The sequence below is a fragment of the Nicotiana tomentosiformis genome, chromosome 10, assembly GCF_000390325.3.
Source record: "Nicotiana tomentosiformis chromosome 10, ASM39032v3, whole genome shotgun sequence".
Classification (NCBI taxonomy): domain Eukaryota; kingdom Viridiplantae; phylum Streptophyta; class Magnoliopsida; order Solanales; family Solanaceae; genus Nicotiana; species Nicotiana tomentosiformis.
This window is the reverse complement of record NC_090821.1, coordinates 61,993,645-62,011,466: the sequence shown is the minus strand read 5'-3', so window position 1 is coordinate 62,011,466 and position 17,822 is coordinate 61,993,645. Positions and strand designations below refer to the sequence as shown.

Genomic DNA, 17,822 nt, shown 5'->3' with positions numbered 1-17,822 from the left:
GGTACACTATTTAAGTATTTTTTCCCCTTATGTTTGAATTTCTCTTCAACGTGTGAAATAGGGGGATCAATCTCTCATTCTTGCTACTTATCCCATTCAGAAGTGAGGAAGATACTAATGGAATTCAAGGCAACAACTCAAAACAAATTAAACATGTTTATTTGCAATTACTTCGTGAAATATAGCAAGACTAATCAAATTAGAGTGTGTATATGCAATTTCAAGGCTGTGGGGATCTGAAATGGCTACTGCAGAAGCTTTATTTCTAATTTGTTTACCTTTTTTTTTGTTCTAAGTTTTAATTTAGGAGCTTAGATAACAGATTTTGTATAAGTAATTTAGCAGTTCATGACTAATTGCTTTAAGGATTATTTAAATAAGCGGTGATTAAATAATTTTTTTTTTTTTTTTTTTCATCCTTGAAAATTGTATGCCTAAGTAAATTTATAAAGACTATCTCCCAAGTAATTGATATGTTTTCGCGCGATGGTAAATTTACTAGCTAAAGTTTAAACCGTGCGCATGGCTTTCTTGAGTCGTACGGAATTGACAATGCCATATAATTGTCCCGGGGCGTTTAGTGTCTGTCTCAAATTGGGTCCTTATTTTGATATTTTAAAAGCATTGACTACAATTGGAAAATATGCATCATAAATATTATACCATTTATGTTTGCAATAATACTTTATATTAGTGTAACCAGAATTGTTCTAATATACTCAAATTTCGTAAGTCCAACTTTACTCTTTCATCTTATTTGAATACTTATGTAATTCTCCACACAACTTAAATTTAGAGTCTTACATAAAATTCTTATAACAAAGTTGTGATTGGAATTGTTTCCTATGCATCTGAAATTGTCTATGGTGTTGTTTCCTATTGCTGTATCTGAAATTTCTTAGCACGAGAACCAAACAAGATTTAGTCATGGCGAGAAGTTTTGGTTCCGTTTTCCGCCTTAACGACAGAAAACAGGATTTATCAAATTCTATTGAGTCAATCAGTTTCAACAAGTTTGTAAGGAGTCCAAAAGGATCTGTTCATTCAGAAACCGACCTGCAAGAGAAAGGAAACTTTAAAAAAGGAACCAGCTGTAAATCAACTTCATATTTTGAAATGTCTTTACCTATGAATACTATTTTATTCATCTGAATCTCTTCATTTCTCCATCTGCGACTTGGAACAATTTCATATATTTCTCTCACACCCTGCCAGATACAGTAGTCAATATGCTTTTTGTTATCAGGTTACGGTAGTCAGTATGTTAGGAGAAAGAGAACACAACACCATAGACACAATCGATGTCGTACAGCTATTATAGGATGAGATTGTACTGAAATACTATTGCAATATTTTCTTTTAAGTTCCAGAAAACACAAAAATATCCTGCTTTGCTTTTTCTCGTAAAAGAACAAAAGTAACAAAAATGGTTGATAGACATTCTTGGCAACAGAAATTCTTTATATATCAACTTGTGATAGCATGCTGATAATTAGAGGATCAATGAGATATGGTACAATTTGGTCGCAGGTCCACTATAGGCTAATCGAAGAATTGTCTGCTACTCCAAAAAAACACAATGAAGGTGGAGGAGAACCCATAGTTGGCGAGAAAGAAAAAGTGGACTGAAATATAGATTAGTGCCACATCACTCGGAGAAGGTATTATATAAGTGCCAAAAAGGTGACCTAGCTAATAGCTCTGCTGCTTGATAGGAGCCAAAGCTGTAAACTAAAATAAGAAATGTAGCACCTTACTCAAGCTCTAGGGATACAAGTGGAAACAACCCTTTCACTTCTTTTTCTTTTTCGTTTTCAAGAGATTTACATCAAAAGCGACTAAAACAGTTAAATGATCTTTTCTATCTATGACGCTCGCAGATATTTTTGAAAAAGAAAACAGGAAGGGTACAGACGTTTTGGTTCACCTGATAGCTTTAGGAGCTACATGTATTACCACTACAACAGTATATTACAGCATGCAGCTAACTCCATGTAACATATAAAGTTGCAACTTTAAATGTAAATGACACACATCTGCATGGAGATGTCTTTGGAAATAATATTCCACCAAACGTAAGGAAAATTCGAACTTCCAAGTTCCACCGAAAAGAGAACCACCTACGTTCATCAGTGTTGAAGAGTCATTGCTTTTTGCATGAAGTATAGTAGGGAACTAAATTTATAACTGATGAAATATGCCAAGAATTGTATATCAGAATCTATTGCAATCAATGCACAACAGAAAGGTTGAGTTCTTAATTAAATATAAGTACTTTTTACAAGAAAAATAGTAGCCTAGCATGGAACCACAAAGAGGTGCGGTGGGATGGTTAGGATCCCTCAACTCTTAACCAGACGTCTCAAGTTCGAGCCTAGGGAATAGAGAACTTCTTGGTAGGGAGCGCTTTACCCCCCTTAATACCCCTACTCAGTGCAGATCCGTACTAGTCGGGCCAATAGGCTTCGGATACAGGATGGTTAAAGGAAAAGAAGAATAGCAGGGACGTCTGTTTGAGATTTATTTATTAGCTGAAAGTTCCATCACTAGTCAATCTCTAATTATGTGTTTCCCAAAGCATTTCTTTTTCATAAATTGGTAAATCAAAGCATTTGATCATTGTTCTTCTAGTTGTCATTTTATCTTGGCTCACTAGTTCTGGCTTTTAATCTTTTGAAATGATGCAAAATAACCAAAAAAGTGGCCCTAAACAATTTTAGAAGTAAAAGTAGAAGTGCTTCAGATCTTGATATTAGTTTTCTTTATTGTAGGACATGTTACCTGTAAAGTGTGGAGGTGATCCGAGTTTTTGACTCTTAAAATTCCCTTGCAACGATAAACATCCATGCCATACTTTTTATCCCAAAGGAGTTCCTCAAGCCATGTGCGAACCTATTGCCACAAGGTAAGTAAGGACCTTAGTGATCCAAGTGCCAACCTTTGTGCATGACATTATGCTAAAACCACAACAGGAGCATAAAAGCATAGTAATCTGGCTACAAGTACTGGTTCTGAGATTTACAGGTGTACTGATCTTCATAGATTTTTATAGCATGTATGAGACCCCTTAAAGGAAAAAAGGCTTTTAAAGAAAGGACAAGATATCAGCCACAATTAGCAAGCCCTTTTTGCTTTCCAAGGACAGAGAATCAGAGGACTCTGCAGCAGATGGCTTAAGTCACAGCCAAGCAAGCACATAGACCAGCAACCTTTTTAAAAAAAATTACCTTATCCAGGTCAATCTGCTGCGTATCACAGATGCACAATGTTCTGACTTCACTGTCATGAAGGCCTTTAGTAGTTAGAGATTTGTTCTCTTGCAACAATGCTTCCAGATGAGCAGCATGCTAAGAAAATTAAAATAAAGAAGATTAAATAGCTCTCCATCTGCTGTCTAACAATATCTGAATTTAGTGCATTAAGGACCATTGCTTACAGTAGGATCATATGCCTGGCAGTTTAATATCTTTGACAAATCAATTTGGCAACGAACAGAATGAATAATATTGGCAAGGGAATTAATATCACGGATTTCCTTCTCCAGTTCCTGTAGCATTGCTCCTGAGTCGTCTTGAGAAACTAGATCAACCTTGTTAAGAATGATAACATCCTACATCGTTAATAAATAAAAGTCAGACATGATTTCATTTCATGATCCAGACCTAAGTTGTATGGAGCGCAATCCTGGTTAGCACCTATAAGAATGGGATAACTGCTAGAAAGGTAACTTAGATTGAAAGCCTAATTAGAAACCTCAGATGATTGAATGTTGAGACTAACATATCAATTACCGCAAATGCTATTTGTAAGTAAGCTTCAGGAAATGAAGAGGAGTTAGGATTTGGTTTTAGCTGATACCGAAGGTTTTTTGCATCTACAACCTGTTACAGAAGCAAAATCAATTAAAACCTCTGGGAAAATAAAGTGACAAGTTTTTAAGAACCAGAATGCTATTGAGAACAATCAATAGCATATGAAGTTAATCATATAAGAAGGTACAATAAAAGGATGGACATGAAGTCAATAAGTAATTCCTTAATGCACATCTAACCAGCATGATAAATTTTAGTTGAATATTGCTGATCTAAGAATGAACACATAAAACTACAAAATCTAAACCGCTGCACTTTTCAGAAAATATTCTTTTCTCCATCCACAGAGAAGTGTAGAGAAAAAAAGGAAAATTCTGAAAACTTTATAAATTAAGTTTTAAATCATTGTAACACAGAACTCACAGTAATAATCGAGTCAAGCCTAACATCTGATTCCAGCTGATCATCCAACCAAAGCACGGATGCAAGAGGGGCAGGGTTTGCCAAACCAGTAGTCTCTAGCAATATATGGTCAAGTCTACAAACAAACACAATAGCTCCTTATCATTAGATGAAATATTTTAGCAAAGAACTACAGAACTCTGTCACCTGGCTCCAAACTTAACAAGGAAGGATTATTCAGAGAAAGCACTTGGTGAAAACAGATCCTTCTCATTTCTGTTCTTATTTAAAGATTCTTTTATTCTTATGCATTTCCTTGCCTGTTTTCAGCGCATGGTGTTCAGAGGTTCAAACAACAATACCCCTTAGAGAAGCTAATATTTAAATGCCAATGAGAAAGTAAAGAGAGAGACTGAAAAAGTATGAAATATTTGTTACACATAGGAAATTCCATCAGATTCAAGTAGCAGTCTCTTTAATCCCATTTCCTCAAGTATAGAACCAAGGCTTCATAGCAGAACAAAGTTATGCATAACCCATAATTCCACCAAAGAAACTCAATTCAAACTAACAGTAGCTTGAAGTGCATGTGTACAACCATCAGTGCATCACCTTCCTTGAGCAGCCCACAGCATAAAAAAGATTTCATTTTTAAGTATATATGCATATAAACAGTGAGAAAATAATGGCAAAGGACAGTGTGAAGGCGAAAGCACGATCATATTACCTCTCTTTTCTCTGAACAAGCTGCTCCAATGCTTGAACCAAACTATGCTTCACAGTACAACAAATACATCCATTTGCAAGCTCTACCCATTCTTCCACAAGACCGCCTTCTTCCCCTTCATTTATCATAGCTCTCTCGACTCCTATCTCCTCCCCAAATTCATTCAGTATCACTGCTATTCTCTTCCCATGTTGCTCTTTCAGTATATAATTTATCAACTAACAATAAAAGCAACAACTATAAGTCAACCCCAAACTAGTTAATACTCCCTTCTCTCCGGTTTATGTCACGTTATTTCCTCATTAATTTGTTCCAAAAAGAATGACACATTTCTGTATTTAAAAACACTTAAACTTTAAACCTCCAATATTACCTCATTTCAACCAAATGATTTATAGTCCCACAAATATCTATTGACTTGTTTTAGACCAAAAGTTTCAGAAGTCAATTTTTTCTTCTTAAATTCCTGTCTAGTCGAACTACATCACAAATGGCACGGAGGGAGTATAATTTAATAACTGAATATAAGCAAAAAATTTGTAGCAGTAGAAATTACGGTGGATTTTCCAGAACCAAGATAACCGGTGATGACGGTGACGCCGACCGGAGGAAGCTCGGGGTTTTCCGCCAGTTGACTGGAGTTGACGGCGTCGTTGATTTCGACGGCGAGTGGCGGTTCTTCGTCGGAATCCTCCATGCTCAGCTCCTTCAGTCGATTTTCCATTTTTTTTTCTTTGGAGAAGAGGATAGTGTAAATGGACTCTTTATTATTGGGCCAAATGCAGAGGGCCGTGATGGGCTGTTAATTTGTGGGCAAGTTACATATTTAGCTGGTCGACTCAAAAAAATAGAATTTTCATAAACAACTATTGTTTAGTGACTATTAACTTTCTATAGTTACCATATACATAATTACTTGCTATATCTACTATTCAGTTATTACGGTAATGTATTCACATGTATTCGCGCTGCTGTATTCATGAATACATCAGCAAAAAGCGCCTAAAATCAGGGCAGTCTAGTTGTACGCGCATGTATTCACATATATACGCGCCATGTATTCATGAATACAATAGTAAAAACCGCCTAAAATCAAGGCAGTCCAGCTGTACGCGCATGTATTCACATGTATTTGCGTTGTTGTATTTATGAATACAGCAGTAAAAACGCCTAAAATCAGGGCAGTCCAGCTGTACGCGCATGTATTCACATATATTCACGCCATGTATTTATGAATACAGTAGCAAAAACGCCTTAAATCACGGCAGTCCAGTTGTATGTATATGTATTTATATGTGTTCGCGCTGCTGTATTCATGAATACAGTTATATGCGCATGTATTCGCATGTATTCGCGTCGTGTATTCATGAATATAGTAACAATAATCCCTTAAAAATAGGTATGTCCAGCTGCCTAAGAGAGAGGAAAAACATAAATAGCGTATTTCATGCTTCAATGGTAGTATATACCATAAAATATTTATTTTGCTATAAAATACAAAAGGTAACTATAGAAAATAATATTTTAAAATAATTTTGGTTTATAATAAATAGAGTGTATACCTTTGCTATAGGAGGTAAAATTTCTAAAAAAGTACATTCATTAGTTAATTATAACAACAACAACAAACCCAGTGTATTCCCATAAATGAGGTTTAAGGAGGTTAGTATGTACGCAGACCTTACCCCTACCTTATAAAGATAGAGAGGATGTTTCCGACAAACCCTCGGCTCAAGGAACAATGGAGATAAGACACAAGTAGCAAACAATAGTAACAACAATATATTAAGGTAACGGACGCGAATAACACAACATGTAATAGTAAAGAATCATGAATAAGATAACACAAAAATATTCCTAGTACTACTGGTAAGCCTAGGAGGAACACACTACTATCTGTCAATCTACAACCCTAATCCTCGACCTCCACGCCTTTTTATCGTGAGTCATATCTTCGGTAAGCTGAAGCAATGACATGCGCTGCCTAACTACCTCTCCCCCAATACTTCTTAGGCCTGCCCCTTCCCTTCCTCAAACCCGCAATGGACAACCTCTCATACCTCCTAACCGGAGCATCTATGTCTCACATCTTCATATCCCCTAACCAACTCAGCCTCGACTCCCGCAACTTGTCCTCCACAGATGCCACTCCTACCTTGTCCCTAATAACTTCATTCTTGATCATGTCCTTGCTGGTATGACCACACATCCATCTCAATATCCTCATTTCAGCTACTTTTATCTTCTGGACATGAAATTTCTTGACGGGCCAGCACTCAACCCTATACAACATAATCGATCTAACCACCACTCTGTAGAACTTGCTCTTAAGATATAAAATATATATAAAAAAATATTTTATTGGCTATTAACTTTTTAGAGCGACTATACAATATAGTTTCACTTATTTTGTTGAGAATGAAGTGGCCCATTTCCAAGTGATAAGTTTCTAATTTTCTTTTCACATTGTAGGGAAAATTACTACTTTTCATTTCAATTTATGTGTCATTACTTGACAGTATACGTAATTTAAAATAAAATAAAAAGACTTTAGGAACGTCGGCAAGGCTTACGTTGTATTATGTATATATCATAATAAAACTTGTATTATGAACTTACAATTTATAGGCAAGGCTTTTAGTGAGCTAAATTTCGTGATTTTAAATCTCGTCATTATTTGATAAGCCAGCCTATACATAGCAAATAAAGAATCCTTTCTATGACAGATAATGTTAAAAACAAAAAATGCAAATACGCATATGGATTGTCTTTTCTTTTTTTTCTTTGGTTAAACTATCTGGTGTTCATAATTCATTGATATGACTAATTTAATTGCAAGGAGTTTTAACGTTTCCTATCAAAGAAGATTTCATTCTCAAGACTTGAACTCGAGATCTGATTAAGGATAGAAGAACGTTAAAGTTTTCCAATTTATATCAGTTGTTTCTAATAAATATATTTCATAAATAAGTTTTGTTTCATATAATTATTTTAGATCCTCTGTAGTGGATTACTTATTTGATCCAATTACATTGTAAAACGTATGTTGTGTATGTATCTATTTGGTCTTTGCTCGTAGTTGCTTTATTTGTTTCTTTAACATAATTTCATTCAAATGTTGGAAAGCATATATAGTCACCGGGGCGGGAGCTACAATAGAGGGTGGGGTTCGGGCGAACCCAGTGACTTTTTTCGAGAACCTATATTTGTATTGAAAAATTTACTGTTTCTATATAAATATATCATGCCGAACCCAGTAACAAAAGAGGTTTGGGTTCAATGGTAAGAGTTCTGGGTGCGCGGGGAGAACACGTGGGTTTGAATCCCGCTCGAAGTAGTGTGCTATTTTGTTATTTTTTATAAATAAAATATCAGAAAGCACAATTGCTTTTTACAAAAAAAATATCAGAAAGCACAAACTAAGGACAATGTAATTCTCGAACAACTACAAAAAGAATTTCAGAAAGCACAAACTAACTACAATGTAATTCTCAAACAACTCCAAAGGACATTTTTGACTTACTTTAGACTAACATTTATTCTTTTTAATACATAAAACATAAAGCATTTTTTCTTTCTAATAAATAATTCATTTTAAACAAAAACAGCCAACACACCTTCTGTCTTTCTAATTCCCAAATCAAAAAAGCTAGGATTCTCTGCCTCTGTCAGTCTTTTGATCGCTGCTACAACCCTCTGCCGGAGTCGGGTGCCATCAAACTCTCGTTGTGTATGCTCTTATTCTCTTAGAAGTTAGACCCTTCTTCCTTCTTCAATTCTTCTTTCCTGATTTTTTCTTTTCATGTTTTCCTCTTATATTTTATATTTTACAATTTATACAAAATCTGATTTTTAATCTTTGATTCTAGGGTTGTCCCACATTTTGAACTTCATTCTCTTTGTCAATTTGTGCTTTTGTACTTTTCAAAAGTTTAAACTTGGATTCTCCGACAAATCGACACACAAGGTATGTGGGCCTACTTTCTTGTTTTTAGTTTCTTAGTGAGACCAACTTTCGGGTGTAATTTTGTTTTGTAATTTTTAGGGTCTTCTAGCAAAAGTCAATATGATCACGAGTTTTTATAAAGCTCAAGCTTCTGCAGCTTCTTCTAGCTCTCCTTTGTCAAGTTTTCTATGTCTAGTTATTAGTAACAATATTAATCCTTCCCAAGCATCGGATAAAGTGTTGGATTATGAGCCCGATCCAGCTGAAAGAAAACTAATTTCAGCATATCCACCTAATTTACGTGACAGAGTATAGAGAAATTATATACAAAATGGACCTTGTCAACCTCGTGGTTTTGTCTTTCCAAAAAGAAATTTTGGAGGAATAATGCGTCAGTTTAATCCTGAATGATTTAAAACTTCATATTCTCAATGGTTAGAATATAGCATTAAACAAGATGCAGTATTTTGTTTATGTTGTTACTTGTTTAAAAATGAGATTGGAGGATATGAAAAAAAAGTAGGCGATGCTTTCACAACAGATGGCTTTAGAGGTTGGAATAAAGGTTTAGAAAGGCTTAAATCACATGTGGGTGACGTGAATAGTATTCATAATCGATGTTTCAAGATGATGCTAAATTTAATGAATCAAGCATAATCTATTCTAACATCTTTGAACAAGCAATCTGAGAAAATTAAAAGTGAACATTGAGTTCGCTTGAATGCTTCAATTGATGTGATAAGGTATCTTTTGAAAGAAGGAATGCCTTTTCGCGGCCATGATGAGAGTGTAACTTCGACAAGAAGAGGCCATTTTTTAGATCTCTTAAAATGGTATGCGGATAGAAAGGAAGATGTGAAAAATGTGGCATTAGAAAAAGCTCCAAAAAATAACACCATGACTTCTCCTGATATTCAAAAAGATATTGTGAATTCTTGTGCAGAAGAAATAACGAAATCAATTATTGAAGACTTGAATAGGGATTGTTTTGGGATATTAGTTGATGAGTCTAAAGATGTCTCTCATAAGGAACAAATGGCGATTATTCTGCGCTATGTCAACAAAGAGGATGAACTTATTGAGCGATTCTTTGGTCTTGTTCATGTTAAAGATACAACTGCACATGCGTTATAAAAAATAATAAATTCTTTGCTTTTACAACATTCATTGAGTTCATCTTTAATACGGGGACAAGGGTATGATGGAGATAGTAACATGCAAGGAGAAATTAATGGTCTTAAAGCTTTGATTCTGAAAGATAATCCTTCGGCATATTGCGTACATTGCTTTGCTCATCAATTGCAATTGACTCTTGTAGCTGTTGCAAAGAAACACCATGATATAAATAATTTTTTTGACATTCTTGCTAATGTTTTGAATGTTGTTGGAGGTTCTTATAAGCGTAGGGAGATGCTTAGAGATGATCAAGCTGAAAAATTAAACGAGTTATTAGTGCTTGGTGAAGTTCATACAGGAAGTGGATTAAATCAAGAACTGGGCTTCAAAGACCAGGTGATACCCGTTGGGGATATCACTTTAAGACATTGCGCAACTTTATATTTTTATTCTCATCAATTGTTCATGTACTTAGAGTTCTTGCAAATGAGGGTTCAAATTATCAGGAGAAAGCACTAGCAAAAAGTCTAGTGGAAGATATAAGATCTTATGAGTTTGTGTATATATTACATTTGATGTTAAAAATAATGGCAATTACATATGATTTGAATATGGCTCTGCAAATAAAAGATCAAGATATTGTTAGTTCTATGAAACTTATTCATTTCACAAAAAGGCAATTGCAAATAATGAGGGAATCTAAATAGAATTCTTTGTTAGAAGATGTCTCTTCGTTTTGTGATAAGAATGGTATTGTGATCCCAAAAATAGATGAGAAGTATGGTCTTGGAAAGTCTAAGCATAAAAGTTCAACTGTTACATATTCTCATCATTTTCATGTAGAAGTGTTTTGTGCCGCTATTGATTTGCAACTTTCGGAGCTTAACAATCGTTTTAGTGAAGTGAATACTGATCTGCTTCTTAGTATGGCTAGTTTGAGTCCTGATGATTCTTTTGCAAATTATGATAAAAACAAGATTATGAAACTTGCTATATATTATCAAAATGAGTTCACTGCTTCTAAGCTTGAAGATCTTAGTTTTGAGCTTGACAACTATATTGACTATGTTCGAGAAATGGACAATGCATTCTCTAACTTGAAAGGGCTTGGTGATCTCTCGAATACATTAGTTAAAATAAATATTCACAAGACATGTGGACTTGTTTATTTGCTTGTGAAGCTAAGTTTGATATTACCTGTGGCTACTGCAACAGTCAAAAGGGCCTTTTCCTCAATAAAGTTTATTAAAAATGACTTGCGAAGCAGAGTTGGTGATGACTTTTTGAATGATTGTTTAGTTTGTTATATAGAGGATGGAGTATTTGAAAGTGTACCTAATGATGCGATCATTGATCGTTTTCAAAACATGACAAGTCATCGAGTGCAATTGAAATAATAATGTTTATATTCATATATTGTGTTTGTCTGGTTCGTTACCTTTAATATATATTAGATATCGATACTCATTCTTTAGTCAGCTTGTTATTGTATATTAGTTTTAGGTCATAGTATTTTCTTATAATTTAGAACCCATACACTTTAAATTCTAGCTCCGCCTCTGATAGTCACTGATTCTGCTTCGTTTAGTTCAAAGTAAGCTCTTCCTGTATTTACGATTTTAAGGAGGATGCGATTTTTTCTTAAAATTTTGAAATTCTTTCACAAAACAAAGAATGAGACGACTTAATTATAATTCTCAGGTTTGAATTATGATAATGAAAAAATCTTTTAATAGAGAGTGTTTCCAGCCCTACATAGTGTACATATGGATTAATCTGATCAATGGGCACCAAATACCGAAATGATTATGCTAAAATAATAAACAGTAAAATATAGACTTAGAGAATTAATGTCACCTATATATGCACATGTGAGATTGTACATGCAAATTAATGTAATTAATATTCCTCAACCCCCCTCCCTCCCCCCAACAAATACCTCCAACAAAAATGGACCAATAAAGACCCCGTGATTGCCATTTCTACTTCAGAGTTCCTCTTTTTCCTCCTTCAGTACTAGTTCACACCATATTTGAGTTTATCAACAACCAAACCACAAGACTTCAACTGCAATCATATTATGAAGCTCTATTTCAAATCATAATTTTTGTCTAACTGATGCTTGCAAATATCAAGGTAAGCTGCCTATATTATACCCCTTTGGGGCGCGATTCTTCTTCAAACCCTGCGTGAATACGGGACGTAGTGGGTTCAACTGAACCTGATTCATCAAAAAATAATACTGTGTATATATTTTTTTTAATATAAATTTTCCCAGTGATCTGGGTGTAGTTGTATTCATGAAAAAGAGAACAAGAGGGGGACTTGACTTTACCTCAAAATTACAACACACGGACAAGCAATTGTCCTTCAAAAAAGGATGGCCTTAAAGCAAAAATTAATTATTCAGCCATCCCACCAACTAAAAAGGACTAACTAACAAAGAAATTAGCCTTGTCGTATCTTAGCCTAATGGTAGGCATCTGAAATTTGTTCAACATAAAGGGGCCCTTCGCACCTCTAGGAAGGTCCTCAAAGGTGTAATAGAAGGAGCCTTGTTGACTATTCTTGGCACTTTTTGCTAGATAATTCGAAACATTATTAGCCTCCCTAAAATAATAACTTACTATGACATTAGCTTGACTCAATATTTGAGAGATGTCCATGATAATATGAAGCAACTTGTAATTGTTGGCTTGTTTGTCAATAATCATCTGAATGACTTCCAAGGAATCAAGTTCCAGTGTGAAATCGTTATATCCATTCTGCACGCACCATTCTATACCCAATTTAGTTGCCTGTGCTTCTGCTATGATATTGTTGCTGCAGTTGGCTGGCTGGGAAAAGGCCATTATCATGTTACCCTTACAATCTCTTAGAATACCTCCCAACCCTGCATTATTTATTGATGAGGTATAACTTCTATCAGTGTTCAGTTTGAGTGTGCTAGGCTTTGGCATCTCCCAACACACTATTGTGATTTTGAGAACAGGTTGTAGCTTGAACATTTTATCGCAAAAATTGACCCAAGGTAATGTCATATTAACTTTAGGGAAGGCTTTCTTAATAGCTGCCTGGATCATCCAACTATCATTTTCATTTTTGTTGTCTTGAACCATCTATTTTTGTCTATAATCTTCTTCTACTTTACTCTCTCCCGTTCAGTTTATGTGATCTTTTTTCCTTTTTAGTTCATCCGAAAAGAGATATTTTTTACAATTTGAGAATGTCACGACCCAAACTAACCTCTGTCGTGATGGCGCCTATCGTGGAACTAGGCAAGCTGACTCATTTCCAAAACAAACCGATATTTTCATTTCAAAGAAAATTTCAAGATTATTTAACATAAAACCTCCATTTAAAGAGTTCAAATCAAAGAAAAATAGAAGTGCGGAAAAGAAAAGCCCGACATCGGGGTGTCACTAGTCATGAGCATCTACTACAATCTGTCTAACAATATCAAGGCTAACTCAGCCTGTAAAATATCTAAATACAACTAGAGGAAGATAAGAGGGAGAAGAGCTGGGGCTGCGATTGCCAAACAACTACCTTACTATCTCCAAGAAAACCTGTAACCAGAACACTCAATAACCGCTACCGTGTCCAGCTACACCTGAATCTGCACACAAGGTATAGGGAGTAATGTGAGTACGCCAACTCAGTAAGTAACAACAATAAATAAAGACTGAGTAGTAGTGACGAGCAATAAAGCATATAACGTTCATATCATGAAATCTCAGTAAAGTGCAACATGCTTTAAAAATCAGTGTTTGAATCGAATCATCTCGTTTAAACCCGGTTCCAGTAAAAATTATTTAAAGATATTTTTCCAACAGTTTTTCAAACAAAGGCTCAATGCAAAGGTGAGCAAAAGAAATGATGAAATCATAAACAACCCCTCGGGAAAAACATCACTTATAAACAGCCCCTCGGGCAAACCTCACAGTCACTCGTGCCACTCGGTCATACCTCACAATCACTCTTGCCACTCGGGCATACCTCACAATCACTCATGCCCCCAGTCACTTAGCACTCGGCACTCGACACTCGCACTCAGTAGGTACCTGCGCTAACTGGGGGTGTGTACAGACTCCGGAGGAGCTCCTTCAGCCCAAGCGCTATAATCTGCACGGACAACTCACGTGCTATAATAATAAAATATGCTGCAGGCGGGCAGCCCCGATCCACACTTATCCTCACAAATCAGGCCCTCAGCCTCACTCAGTCATAAATATGTTGCAGGCGGGCAGCCCCGATCCACACTCATCCTCACAAATCAGGCCCTCGTCCTCTCTCAGTCATAAACCTCTCAAACCACTCGGGCATTTCAGTAAAACAGGGCATTCGGCCCAAAACAACATTTATATACATCAAAATAAAGTCAAAAACTGAGTTATGCGGTAAACAAGTATAAACATGACTGAGTATAGATTTTCAATCGAAAACAGTGAGAGGATGGTAAGAAACAACCCTTAAGGGTCCAAATAGCATTGGCGCAAGGCCCAAACATGGCATTCAACCCAATTTATAGAAATTCTTTCTAAAACATATAAGTATCAAATGGTTTCAACAAAGTATGCAACTTTACAGTTGCTACAGGACGGACCAAGTCACAATTCCCCAATAGTGCACGCCCACACGCCCGTCACCTAGCATGTGCGTCACTTCAAAATAGTAGAATGATACGAAATCCGGAGTTTCATACCCTCAGGACTAGATTTACAATCGTTACTTGCCTCAAACCGCGAAATTCTTATTCTGGAATGTCCTTTCCTCGTTAATTGGTCTCCAAACGCCTCGAATCTGGTCATAAATAATTCGTTTCAGTCAATAAAATTTATTGGAATTAATTCCACAAGATTATAATGATTTTCCATAAAAACCCAAAAATTAGCTCAAACATTGTCCGTGGGGCCCACGTCTCAGAACTCGATAAAAGTTACAAAATCCGGAAACCCATTCAACCACGAATCTAACCATACCAATTTTACAAAAATCCGACCCCAACTCAACCCTCAAATCTTCGATTTAAACCAAGAGGGTTTTCAAATTTTTCCAACTCAATTCACCAATTAAATGATAAAAACAACCATGTATTCGGGTAATTTAACCAATATTGAGTTAAGAATACTTACCCCGTTGTTTTCTCTGAAAATTACCCAAAATCGCCTCACTTCCTAGCTCCAAATCGCCAAAAACTGAAAATGGGACAAAGTCCCATTTTCAGAACTTAAACTCACTGCCCAGACTTTTCTTCTTCGCGAACGCGGTCAGTGCCTCGCGTTCGCGAAGCAAAAAATAACTCCCGTCCAAATTCCTCTTTCGCGAACGCGACATCACCCTCGCGTTCGCGAAGCACAAAATGCCTCTGCTTCAATGCCTTCTACGCGAACGCGTTCAACCCATTGCGAACGCGATGCTTCGTTCCCTCTCACTACGCGAACGCGACAACCCCTACGCGAATGAGTAGACCAATTGCCTGGGGGCTTCAGCTGCTTCCTCTCTTCTTCGCGAACGCGTAACACATCTCGTGTTCGCGATGCATCCCCGGTCCACCCTTCGCGAACGCGTGCTTCTCTTCGCGAACGCGAAGAGAAAATATTGCCAGACTCTCAGTTCCTCTTCGCGAACGTGAGGCTCCACTCGTGAACGCGATGAAGGAAACCAGATGGTGTATCAGAAATATTCCAGCAGAGTTTCAAGTCCAAAATCCAATCCGTTAACCATCCGAAACTCACCCGAGCCCCTCGGGACCTCAACCAAATATACCAACAAGTCCTAAAACATCATACGGACTTAGTCTAACCCTCAAATCACCTCAAACAACACTAAAACCATGAATTACACCCTATTCAAGCCTAATGAACTTTGAAATTTCTAATTTCTACAAATAACTCCGGAACCTATCAAATCACGTCCGATTGACCTCAAATTTTGCACACAAGTCATAAATAACATAACAGAGGTATTCCAATTTTCAGAATTGGATTCCGACCCCGATATCAAAAAGTCAACCCCCGGTCAAACTTCTCAAAAATTAAACTTTCGGCATTTCAAGCTTAATTCCTCTACGGACTTCCAAATAATATTTCGGACATGCTCCTAAACCCAAAATCACCATACAGAGCTATTGGAATCATCAAATTTCAAATCCAAGATCGTTTACACATAGGTCAACATCGAGTTAACTTTTCCAACTTAAGTTCTACTTAAGAGACTAAGTGTCTCAATTCACTCTAAAACCACTCCGGTCCCGAACCAACTAACTCGATATAACATAATGCAGCTGAATAATACAAAAGAAGTAGAAATAGGAAAAATGAGGCTATAACTCCCGAAACGACCGGTCGGGTCGTTACAGAGAAGAATAACATAAACTTCTTTTTTTACCCTCAAAAGAAGTTTTAATGGAGACACAAATACTATGACATATTTAAGATCATAAGTTTCAAAGTTTTATCATCACACAAATGATATAACAGTTTAAGATCACACCTTTCGGAAAAGAAAAAAGAAATAGACTTCGTACTGAATCAAATAGGTTCATATAAATTAAAACGGAAAAAGTAGCTAGTATTTTTTTGGCTGGTACGTAGGAACTATCTATCAAGATTGGAGTTCAGTAGGTTGAGTTAGTAAGCCCCTATTCTATACTTAGTTTGTATATTTCTAATAATGAGATTTATAATTATTAAAAAATTGACAGTGTAGCGATTTTCTTTCTATTATTGATTTCGAGATATCATTAAGTTGCGAAGGGAAATGGTGAGGCAACTGAGAAAGTAAATTCTTAAAAATTTCTATTGCCAGTTTAATTTCTGGAGAAAAAGACTTATTTCTCGATAAACATGTCAGCTTGAATATCATTTAAGGATATAGCCTCGAGGTCAATAAAATGAGTGAAAATTCTAGTAGACCAATGTTTGAATTACAGTAGAGACACTAGACAATTTTTGCCTATCAGCCTAAGTAGTAGAATTATCTGATACCTATATTGGTGAGAGGTAACAGAACCACCCGACACTAGTAAAAATAATGTCCTTCAAATAGTTTAGTATAAGTTACACATGTTAAAAACTTATCAAATGATTCTTATATCTGCAATTGCAATGTAAGGCTCTTCAGCGCAATGAAGGAAGAGAAACTGCATGTGGAGATATAAGGTTTCTTGTTGCAGTCATTTAGAAAATCCAGTTACAAATTGTATGGCCTAAATTTGTCCATGGCTAATCTTAGAGCCAAAGTACTCAAACTTGGAGTCAAAATTTTTTAGCTTGGAGCCAAAGAATAAAAATATATTTTTTTCTTTACTTGGGGACCAAGAACTTTGCCCTAAGGCGAGAATTTGTATTAAGAAGACAAAGGAAAAAAAAATAGCTTTCTCTCTCTAGAATGAGAGCTCCTCTCAGCTAAGGCTGGATGACAAGGAAATCAAAGACTGGCGGGAGAGGGCAAGGAGTAAAGAGTAACCTACCAGTGCTTAACATGGGAAAAATGGGGATTCCCCAATCAGAGGATGCAAAGAAGACGGAGGGTATGAATGTAATTGAGGGAGTAGTTCCATTGGAATTGAAGCAGATATCGCAGTTGATCGTGACTCCAATGGCATCTAGCAGGGCAAATGGTACACCAATTGCAGCTACTGGTACACCAGATGCAACCACTGGAGAACAGAACACAAGCAGGGCATCCTGGGCAGATCTAGTTGATGTAGAGGAGAAATCTGTAATTGATAAAGATACAACCCAAAAACTTGACCCTAGTCTAAAATCATGGAGTAATATAGTTGGGAAATCAATATTGAGGGAGGGTTTTGACT

General features: G+C 36.2%; 2 protein-coding genes across 2 annotated transcripts; one reads left to right on the top strand and one right to left on the bottom strand.

The window, feature by feature from the left end:
- Positions 1–724: 724 nt before the first annotated feature.
- LOC104109378 (uncharacterized) lies at positions 725–5,693 on the bottom strand. Its single transcript, XM_009618658.2, has 9 exons — positions 5,498–5,693; positions 4,942–5,159; positions 4,236–4,350; positions 3,792–3,881; positions 3,437–3,610; positions 3,228–3,347; positions 2,782–2,892; positions 1,127–1,208; positions 725–1,056 (listed from the first exon to the last, which is right to left on the bottom strand). The coding sequence occupies exons 1-9, from the start codon at positions 5,663–5,665 to the stop codon at positions 1,007–1,009; spliced, it is 1,128 nt and encodes a 375-aa protein (XP_009616953.1). The 5' UTR covers positions 5,666–5,693; the 3' UTR covers positions 725–1,006.
- Positions 5,694–10,102: 4,409 nt separating this feature from the next.
- On the top strand, positions 10,103–17,188 carry LOC138900285 (uncharacterized). Its single transcript, XM_070187008.1, has 5 exons — positions 10,103–10,399; positions 10,510–10,644; positions 10,750–11,334; positions 12,833–12,916; positions 17,120–17,188. The coding sequence occupies exons 1-5, from the start codon at positions 10,103–10,105 to the stop codon at positions 17,186–17,188; spliced, it is 1,170 nt and encodes a 389-aa protein (XP_070043109.1).
- Positions 17,189–17,822: the final 634 nt, after the last annotated feature.

Bases quoted from the DNA above. Each gene is read 5' to 3' on its own strand.
- LOC104109378 (XM_009618658.2), bottom strand. From the start codon at position 5,665: ATGGAAAATCGACTGAAGGAGCTGAGCATGGAGGATTCCGACGAAGAA. The intron at 4,351-4,941 runs GTAATATGATCG...GTTTGTTTGTAG, and splicing joins CTTGTTCAGAGAAAAGAGAG to ACTTGACCATATATTGCTAG. The intron at 3,611-3,791 runs GTAATTGATATG...TTAACGATGTAG, and splicing joins ACTTACAAATAGCATTTGCG to GATGTTATCATTCTTAACAA.
- LOC138900285 (XM_070187008.1), top strand. From the start codon at position 10,103: ATGCAAGGAGAAATTAATGGTCTTAAAGCTTTGATTCTGAAAGATAAT. The intron at 10,400-10,509 runs GTGATACCCGTT...TCAAATTATCAG, and splicing joins AACTGGGCTTCAAAGACCAG to GAGAAAGCACTAGCAAAAAG. The intron at 12,917-17,119 runs GTATAACTTCTA...TTGCAATGTAAG, and splicing joins CTGCATTATTTATTGATGAG to GCTCTTCAGCGCAATGAAGG.